At 42.7% G+C, this 10,319-nt stretch overlaps 1 protein-coding gene and 1 long non-coding RNA gene across 4 annotated transcripts in view; one reads left to right on the top strand and one right to left on the bottom strand.

The window, feature by feature from the left end:
* RPS6KC1 (ribosomal protein S6 kinase C1) overlaps positions 1-7,340 on the bottom strand; it is an 89,382-nt gene extending 82,042 nt beyond the window's left edge. For 2 of the 3 annotated variants that reach the window (XM_027890727.1, XM_027890730.1), the window contains exons 1-2: positions 7,213-7,340; positions 2,624-2,659 (exon numbers count right to left, since the gene is read on the bottom strand). In XM_027890727.1, the coding sequence (XP_027746528.1) occupies positions 2,624-2,659; positions 7,213-7,317 (141 nt within the window). In that variant the 5' untranslated portion in view covers positions 7,318-7,340. Of the gene's footprint in view, positions 1-1,643; positions 1,728-2,623; positions 2,660-7,212 lie in introns of those variants that run through there. The other variant, XM_027890728.1, reaches the window with a different exon arrangement.
* A 97-nt stretch (positions 7,341-7,437) lies between these two features.
* On the top strand, positions 7,438-8,110 carry LOC114060881. Its single transcript, XR_003571996.1, has 2 exons — positions 7,438-7,586; positions 7,866-8,110. It is a non-coding gene; the product is annotated as an uncharacterized LOC114060881 (long non-coding RNA).
* The last annotated feature ends 2,209 nt before the right edge of the window (positions 8,111-10,319 follow it).

The following is a 10,319-nucleotide window of genomic DNA, read 5'->3' as shown; positions in this document are numbered from 1 at the left end:
GCAAGCGATCACCCAAGAGCCAAGAGGAAAAAAGTAAATACCCATAAGCACCTTGCATAGCAAAAGCAGTCAAGGTCATCCTAAAACCTTTCACAAGCTCATGGAAAACATGCCTCTGCACGTATGTGGCTCAGCAAAGTTAGCATTTTCCACTCTAACACGCTCGTTAGGAAATAGATTTTGAGGAAGGACACATTGTACTTCGAGGCCCAGCAAAGCACAGCACGTATATCACAAAACATATGTTACACTTGTAACACAATAAGGTGCTTGTCACGGCTGGAGCCAGTAGATCTCTATTAACTCATGCAACTCATCTGTTTCACAAAGAACAAGCCTTCCTCCTCACTAGACTACCCTAGCTGCAATTGCCTTACATGCCATGTTGCCACCATTAGTCCCCAGAAAAAAAGGTAATTAAACTTCAGTCCTCTAGCCTTTCTGTACCTAATAACTCCTCACACAAAACTCCACATTAATTTCTTTTATCCTTTTGAGAAGGAAGCCCTTACAAGGTTATCGTCCTTCCTGTCCCGACAACAACAGCAGGGATTCTACTGAATTGTAATTGGCTGCAGTGGGAGAGATGCTGTAGCAAAGGCTTGTATCCCAAAGGGCAGTTAAAAGGCGTGATGGAAAACTGGCAAGTAGAGCTGAGGGCACAGCACACAGACTCATGTGCAGCTGTACATATGCAATGTATGCGTTAACATCACAGCACTGACACAAGAGACTTCTGAATGAGGAGGCAGGCACAGCTCTGTGGCCCTATCTGGGTGTGAGGAGTGGGTTGCATGAGACAGATCCTAAAGCAATGGAGTGGTTGCGTGCACAAAACTGTCTATTAAATTTCTAATTCTGGAAAATTGAGGTAAATTTATTTTCAGTGGGAGCAGGTAAGGGGCATATTCTTTTTCTTTTGAAGGCTGCCCACAATTCTATTTTCATCATAAGAGGCCAGTATAACAGGAAAGCTCCCAACTTACAGGGTTTTCTGACTACAATTCACCCTTATGGTAACTACTATCTAGGATATTCCTTTTAATAATTCATAATTTTTCAGATGCTTGCTTATAACAGAATCACCCCACATGCTGCCACAAGCAAAATCATAAATTTGGTACAATGAAGGGTGGAAAAGGACAATCATCAGCAAGTTCATAGCATATTTATGTCCTCTTATTGTCTAATGTGGAACTCTGTGTGGCTCACCTACAGCCACAGATCAAAGCAACAACTAAAAGATTTGGTTTTGCTACTGTGTCAAAACTCCTTAACATATATTCATGCAATACTCTAGCTGAAAGACACTTACAATATATTTTTCTGATGAATGGGCTCATCAGCAGCAGCTGCTATAAAGTGTTTTTCATCACAAATGAAGATTTAGGCAATGGCAGAATGTGCCCATGGATAGGTTCAATTCAGGAGTCTTCCTGGAAAAGGTGAACATCAAGCTACAAACTACAGTAATGCAGTTCTAAAACTGGATCCATGATCATCTCTGATTCTGACAGGTTATTTTAATCTTCTAGAGATTAGAGAAAAAATGCAGAAAGCAGGAATGCTCATGCTTGTCTGATTCTCAAGATTTCAAAAAAGGATGCAATAAAGGGGTGCTAGGTGTATTAGCCAATTCTCACCTCTGCCAAGCCACTAATCAAAAACTCATGTTTGACCACACAGAGATGCAATGAATTCATTTATGAGCTCTTCTTTCATCAGCTATGCAGGTTCTCCTCAACTGTAGTAAGAGACTGCACCACAAATCGAACATGTACTTAAGTTACAAGATGTCTGAAAAGCCATAAGGTTGTGTTTTTGAAGGAAGATTTTGCATGTACATAATGTAACAGTATCCATGTCAAGTTATTAGTCCAGAAAAATATCAAGAGGGGAAGAAAGTTTCCTAATCTAAAAAAAAAAAAAAAATCCACAACTCACACACGTGATGTATTTTTTTGTATCAATAAATGGCTTCTGTGACAGACTTTCGAGGTGCTTCAGAGGCACAAGAACGACGCAGATCCTTATTCACAGACTTTTCAGAAAAGGCAAAGAGTAAGCAATTTTAAAGTTTTATCAAAGCATATCACTGGAAAAATACTAAAGGAGCCTCAGAGATATAGGCATAATATATGACTTGCAGTCTAATTTCCCTCAACTACTGCTATGCTCCTCCGTCTTCCCTCTTCACTAATAGACAGTAATGGTGTAGGCTTTTCAGTGAAGTGGTTAAAGAGGAAAAAAGTACCTACAGCTGAGACCTAAGACTTGAATTGCGGACTGATCTCTAATTTTACCAGTAGGAGTTAAGTAACTATCAATTTGCCAATCCAGCCCTGAGAAAAGAGCTTGCAAAGTTATCAAAGCAGTTTTGTCATCAAAAGACACTTTACTCCCTAAGACTTTGTTTCAAGTCAGGATTCATCACTGAGGAATAAAATGCAACATGTTACAGCAGCTACTGTTTTCAACTATGAGAGCTAAAGACAAACGGAAAACACATGAAAACTGTTTGCTCAATTACAATGACAAAACATAGACTTGTAAATTACATCAAAGATGTTTCAAAAGGCATAGTGTGATACATAAAGACATTTGCATAAGTTTAAACTGTTACCTCCTGGACATCCTCTGGATTTTTTCTTGAAACAATCTGAAAAGCAAAACAAACAAACAAAAAAAAATAAGCGCTTGGATTTTCAGTTTGAAAGTTAAAGAGTAACATATAATGGTTTGCTACTGAAGAGAAAAATCTGGAAAAAGGTAAACAGCTGCATGTTCCTGTACACTCAGAAAAAGTTTCCAGGTAGTTTTGGAGAAGTCTAATACCCAAATACAACATGGTGAGATATTTTAGTAGCAGAGTCAGTCATGATCACAAAGCAAGATGTACATTCTAGGCAAAATGGCACAGAAGGCATCTCTCGAAACAAAGCCAGGTAGGGCACATCCCCAGTCATCTCTCCAGTCTCTTACTATTCATTCTTAGTAGGGCCACATTTCTCCCAATAAGCAGAGCTCATTAAGGTTATAAAGCTTACATAAAGCTACATAAGCTGCATACCACCTCACTGTGAATGTGAGGTTTTTCATTTACTAAGGCAGTATTTCCACTTTACTTACAACCATCAGTGTGCAGAGACATCTGACTCCATCCTTGCGTATTTGTTTCTCCTTAAATACTCTTTGCCTGATTAATTATAAATGGCTTTGTCCAGGGGAAGATTGCAGTGAAAGCGAGGCTTGGCTGCACACCATAAAAACGCCTGTATTTTGTCAGGATTTTTTTTTTTTCTTTAAATATTGATTTCAAAAGCCTTTGCAATCCAAGTTTTGTACTGGTCTCATAAACAGCAGTAAGAACATATCCACACAAACACACAAACCAAATAGAGACATCTTTAATTCATAACTGCAATTATCTTGTGCATGTCAATATATCCTTCATTATAAGAGCCAAAGCTGTTTAACAGAATAATTAGTCTATTGTTAGCTAAAGCAAAATAGGGCATTCTCAATCCAGCTGGGACTATCCTCACGGTGGCACACCCCAGAATAATTGATGCTGCGAACAGGTGATGCGTGTAGGCAAGCACAAGGAGTCCACACTACTTGCACCCCAGAGACTCACACTCCATCCCGCTCTACCACAAGCACCAGGCAGCTGTTGCTCTGAGATGGAAGTCACTGAATCTACACTTTTCTCTTGATAAGTCACGGTAACATGCCCTTATATTCCCCACAAACTAGCTCTCTTCCTCCCTTCCATTTTTCAAGAATCCTTGTCAAAGCCTCCCAGATTTCATACCATCAGTTTACTACACAGCCCAGCCACTGTCATCTTTCACACATTTTGGAGGACACAAGACAGAAAAGAGAAGTGTTACCTTTTCTAGCTATCCTCCAAAAGACCTGAAACATTTTCCTTCACAAGTCTAAGTTCTTTCTCTCACCTTGCACATCAAAGTCCTCTTCTTCCAGCGTAGTCTATCTTTTGATAAAACCTTTCTCAACTTTTCCTCACTCTTGAGTAATCTTACATTTGGCAACTTTACCAAATTTTAACCTTGGTGGCTGTTGCTCTTTCATTGACTACCAGGCAGTTTATAAGTATAATTGGTGAAATATTTCTAACCACCTTTTCTAATAGCTGGCGTACTTCATATAAGGAGCCTGTAGAGCTGGGGGATGAAAATATCACAGGCATGGCTACACATCACAGAAGAACACCAAAGGGCAGACACCAACTGCTTAGCTTTGCAGTTCACCTTTAGTTAAAGCCTTCCAACAGTTTTGGCAGCAAGGTAAGTTACCAGATGGGCAGAAGGAGACCCAGAGAGATGAGTAATTACCCAGCCAGTTAGTAAGAATCTGGAATAAAACCCAGAGGCCCTGTTTCACACTTGCTCTAATGTTACATCGCCTTCTATATCTACCAGCCATGCCAACTTTAAGTCAGTATGTAATAATTTATGTGTTGCCCTACTTTGTTCTTCATATCCTTTCCTGAAGGTCAGTCATCTCAGAAGAGGTGTGCCCCTTCCATCCAACCTATAATCAACCTAGAGACTTGGCAAAGATGACCCAATCCCCCAAATTTTCCATGTCCTTTTTTAATCCTTTCACGAGGATCAATGCAGTCAGCTCCTTCCACGAATCCTTAATGCAAGCAACCTTCACCTATTTTTAAAAATATCACTAGGATACCCACCAATGAGCTAAGCAATGCACAATTACAGCATTAGGCTCTGAAAACAGAGAGCCTACAAAGATCCTCACCATTAAGCAAAGTATTTCAGATTATACCATTCCTTGTCTGACCTGCAGATATCCAACATAACTCATTAGAATTTTAATTATCATTAATAATTGCAATCTTCCAAATTAGCTGAACTTTTATAGTAGCCTATATTTTCAGATATCATCAAACATTCCTCATGTCACAACCTGCTAATATATTTTTCTCTTTCTTAGCCTTTGGAAATGGATATTAAATAACCAACATTCATTTAATCTTGTCTGCTTACAAATAAATAAAATATATATTCTCTGCTAAACAAACAAAACCTTCAAGAAAAAGCTGAAATAAAGATAGACCTCCTTAGCACTCAGAAGAGACTGCATGGGTAGTTATGCCGTGGGTCAGGTGTTTAGGACAAGCTAAACAAGTGCTTTCTCATCCACGATTATTTATTTGTCATTACATTGAAACACAAATTTCCTTTAACCTCATTTCACAAAAGATTCACTCATATATCACGCTAAGTAACCACAAATCTCCACTAACACGTACTGACCACCCTAGATCTCAGTCAGAATGATATTCAACACAGCTGGAAGATCAGCCTCACTTTTTTCCTGACGGTCCCCAAAGTTGCTGAGCATCAGATCAGCAAATACAGCTGGAGTGCTGTGATATCAACCATGGAGCCAGATCACTGCAGGAACAGGAGGGAGGAATAGAAGGAAAGAAAAAGAGAGGATACCTGATATGTACATTGAATTATTTTTAAATCATTTTATTCTGCATCTAACTCCCCAAATCCTCACTTGAAGTACTATGCAACAGATTACCAGATGGTGCCCTATTGAAACAAAAGTTATTTATACTTCTACATTTGTGAATCCAAGCCACCTTTTGCTGCATAAAAGCAAAACAATTTTTCACCTCGAGGATTTTAGCTATCAAAACACAGTAAAGAACTAGGGATCTCTGGTCAGCTCAGTTTAATTTGGACAGCTCACAGACTGATCAGTGCCTTGCTCTGTACCAAATCACATGCAGTGAGTGCACCACCTGATTCTGCACTGCCTCACTTGGAAATGCACCAGAACATCCACAACTTATGGGATGAGGAGAGAGTGACACCCCTAACTAGTTAGCCACAACTTGTTTTTTAACAATTTTACAGACACCAAAATATCACTGAGAATTTTAACTGACTTTAGTCAATAAGAACAAAGTCACCACAGTAAAATAAGCAGAAGTCTTGGCTCATTACTATTAGTCCCTAAAACACACACAGATTTAGCCCATCATGAACTACTATATGAAAATGTGATGGCACTGTTTTCCTCCTTGACTCTATCTCAGGAAAGGCTTTTTAAATTAAAACATCACAGGGGAAAACAATTCTCCTTTTTTTTCCTCTTAACAAATACTAAGTTTTATTGAACCATAAAGAATGGTTTAAATATGTCGCATAGTCATGTTTGGTGGATGTGAATATATATATATTTGACCAGAAAAAAAGAAATTTAAAAAATATTTTTAATTTCACAAGTCACACATATAGAATGCTGTATATTTTGAAATAAGGGAAATATGCATATAAGCATATGTTGCTCTTACAAGCAGGATGCCAGCAGCTGCAGTAACTACAAGATCACAGGTCATTTAAATAAACTCTGTGATGTTTTCAGATAATCTCAATATATCCCACCATACCTGTGAGCTGAACTCCCTCTCCTCTTGCGCCTATCTCCATATATTTACTTAGTCTCCTTTCTCTTTTTGGTTCAAATAGGAAAGCGGAGGAGAAAAGAAAGCAAGGAATTTCCCTAGGGGAAGAGAAGGAGCTTTCAGCAAAGCTGCCACACCAGCTCTCCCAATACCCAGTTATCTGCAGCAGCTTTCCTTCTTCTCTGCTAGGCCTCTCTGACTCACCCAGGCCCCCTCCTGCCCGACGGGGGTCGGACCCTCCCAGGCGCACACCGCCCATACATCGAGCCCAGGCAGTTCCGCGCTGACAGCGTGGGCGTGCTGAGCCCACGGACGCCGCTCCCGGGCCGGCAGGAAGGCTGGGCAATTCCACTGCAACCCATCCAAGAGACCCGGGGCAGAAGAAGTGGGGCGGAAAAGAAGGAGCTGGTTGGTTTTAAGCTACCCCTCGCACGCCCTGCACCAGACAGCACGGCAATTGAGAGTCGATTGCAAAGCGCGTCTGAGGCCATTACAACGCTGTGTGAAGCTACAAGTCTGCAGGAGGCGACAGAGGCTCGGCTCTGGAGGGGCCGTCGTGTCCCACCTTCCCTCCCACCCGTGTCCCTGACAGCGGCTTCCACGTCGCGGCCAGGCGCGCCAGGGTCCCCCACGGGCGCTATTCCGCACACAGCGGCGGCTTGAACAGACCGAGCACCAGGCAGGCCGGGGAGCTGCGGGGGCGAGGGGCAGGGCGAGGGGCCAGGCAGCGGCCGCTGACTCACCCGCGCCGTGACCTTGTAGACGGTGTGCCCGCGGGGGTGCCGCCGCGGCTCGGTCACCGTGTAGAAGCGGGCCAGGTCCCCGCCGCGCTCCCGCGGGCTCAGCATCCTCCTCCCGCCGCTGCCCCCGCCGGGCCCGGCCCAGGCGGAAGCGGCGCCCGGGAACGCCCCGCCCCGCCCGGGCGGTGCCGGGGGCCCGGCCCGGGGAGCCCCGCCCGGACAGGGAGGGGTGGTCTGGGACGCGGGACTCGGTATCCCTGGTTCCTGACACGCAGCGTGGATGTGGCCGCCTTTCCCCGGGGCTGACCGCCCGCACCGCACGGACGAGGCCGAGGTGTCACGGCCCAGTCACGGCCCGGCGGCAGCGCAGGTTCCAGGTGCTGTGCCGTGGGGATTTACACTTGGCAGGGGATGAACGCCGAGCCCCTTCTAACACAGGCGCCCCGTGGCCTCTGCAAATCCGAGATGAGACCGTCCACCAACACAGCTGGTGCGCCGCTCCCAGCCCTTGCCGTGGGCTATTTTAAGATATGCTGCCCTAAATCCATAGGCCTATAAAGCAGAAATGACTCACAGGTTTTAAGGGGAAATGCTATCAGAAAGGCAACTTTCATGGTTACTGAATCATCACATTTTTTGTGTTGTGTCTCCTCCAGGTTCTTTAAGCTGTGCCTGGAGGGCATCTCTGTGGGGATAGGCCCTCATGTGCACACAGGTCTGCGGAACGCTTCAGCATAAGGAAACTCTTCTGGATTTGAGGTGCATTCCTTCAGCTCTAAGGAGCACAACTTTGTGCTGCAAGATCTTCTCCTATTGTAAGATTACCTTTGATTTCTTGTCTGTAGTGGGATCTGTACCAATGTAGATCTCACACTTCAGATTATATAAACTGTTAAGATTATTTTTATCATCACTGTGTTTTCATTCATTTAATTGAAGATGTTAAAAAATCAGCTTTTCATTACCAGGTTATTAATATCTCTGATCTTATGCAGGTGTTTGTTTTGCCGATCTGTTTTGACTTGGGAACAAGGGTGGATTTAGTGAACACAGACACCAGCTTTAAAGAATAAGTGCATAAGTTTACTATAGTGCAAAGCAGTAAAGAATTACAAAAGAAACAGTGGCTTATGGAAGGATACACTTAATGCATCTAATCATTACTACAAAGAAAGTCTTACAGTGATTAAGAGAGAGATACATCACCAGCTACCCTATAATACTTTACCATCATCCAGACCGTACTTCAGCTGGGGAGGCCCCAGTCACAGGCGAAGGTCTGGAGAACCTCTTCTCGGTAACTGGGAAATCTTACACAGTGTGTCTACTCGCAGGGAAGGCCTCCATCTTTGCTGTGAGAGGGTTAAACAAGCTTACATCACTCAATTTGTGCGGAAAACAATCTGGCTTTATTCTCTCCTTAGTCTTCCCCTGTAGCCTGGCCAGGGCCCAGGGCAAAAGCAAGGAGTCAGTTTGGACCAACTACTGTCAAATGCCCCGTGGCATTTGACTAGTCTCTAAATACAGAACTGTGGCCACATTTATATGAACCAGCTGCAACCACGTGAGGCCTACTGCTTTCATGGCCTTGACTGGAAAAAAAAGGCACATTTAAAACCATATAGACATTGCATATTATTAATAACATATAAGAAACATAAATGTCTCCTCCTAAAGTATTATTAAGGATTATATAGCATCTTGGTTAATACGCAGATATATGGCTAAATACAATACTAGGCTAAATATAATATCAGGTTGGAAAGTTCAGCTATGGGTCATGTCCAGCTCAGGGGTACCCCCAGCATTACAGTCTTTGACTTAAAGAAAAATACTTAGTTGCATGTATTTGTAAAATATGAGAGTTTTGTACTGAAGCTCACAGTATGCAAGTGCCTCTCCTTTGAGGATGACTGAGCTGCATTGTGAATCTTTTCAACATTCCACCTTATTACTATGTAAATGAAAGGTCTGAATTCCAGACCAGACTCACTTCTACAGATCTGGAAGCACAAGCTCACCAATGAGTCTTTCCAAGCAGCTGCAGTGTGACACTGTTTGGAAGTATTGATGCAGTTTCACCTCAATCCTTATTCCTATTGAGTACAAGATTACTGTTAGTTTTAATTTTGACACTGCCCTCACTCAATTCATATCTCAATACAGTGGAAATTCCAACCTGCATACCAGAGGCAAGTAGGTTCTGCAAACACACAGAGTGAGGGACACAGGCATGAGTGGACCGGGCATTCCTCTCCCAGTGCTGGTCTGACAAAAAACAGTTGATTTGATGATCCTGGAGAGCCCAGCAAAGTCACACCAGAGGAGCTGCACACAGACATGTTCAAGCATCCACACACAGCTGCTTCTTTGAATGGTGCTCTCCCAGAGAAAGGTCATTTTCTGTGGGAGAACATAATGACTCTTTTTAACATGTCATAGGACAGAAACAGTCAATTACCTTGTAGAACCTTGTGGTGTAATAACATGATTGGACAACTAGTTCTGATAAAAACTTGCTTATGAAACAGCACTTGCTTGTAATGCCTTGTAAGATAGGGCAGTTGTGAGTGAGGGTTTAATGGTATAAACAGAAATCAATGGGACTGAAACCATCATTGACAAATCCCTGCTGAATTATGTAATAGATTTCATTTAAATTTCAATAGCCAACTGATGCATCTTCTGAGAAAAAAATTCCGTCCTTAAAATGCTGTCTAACTCAAAAGTTAGCAATTTGGTGGGAGTAGGAAGGGAGAAGATGTGGGAGTGGAGAACAAGACAGAGAACAGTATATTGCAACTGTGTAAGTTTGTGGCTGAATGAAGAAGGGCAATAAAAATCAACAGAGATCTTCTTCATGTGGAGCAGTGGAGTAGTCTGAAATTTTTCAGCGTGGAAGAAGGAATAATGTGGGGGGACATGGTAGTGCTCTGTGAAATCATGAGTGGCATGGAGAAGGTGGATGGGGATGGACTGTTCAGTCTCTCTTAAGAACATAAGGCCAGTGAAGCTGGTATGAATGAGGTCATAAAATTAATAATAATAAAACAGACCTGCAGGACTCTTGTCAAAGGATGTTGCTGATGCAAAAAGTTTGCAAATTCAAG

This window comes from Empidonax traillii, unplaced genomic scaffold (genome assembly GCF_003031625.1).
Source record: "Empidonax traillii isolate 1590-97213 ecotype Southwest subspecies unplaced genomic scaffold, ASM303162v1 scaffold296:size1881848, whole genome shotgun sequence".
Classification (NCBI taxonomy): Eukaryota; Metazoa; Chordata; class Aves; order Passeriformes; family Tyrannidae; genus Empidonax; species Empidonax traillii.
Note: the sequence above shows the minus strand (reverse complement) of the source record. Positions and strands in the feature narration are given on the sequence as shown.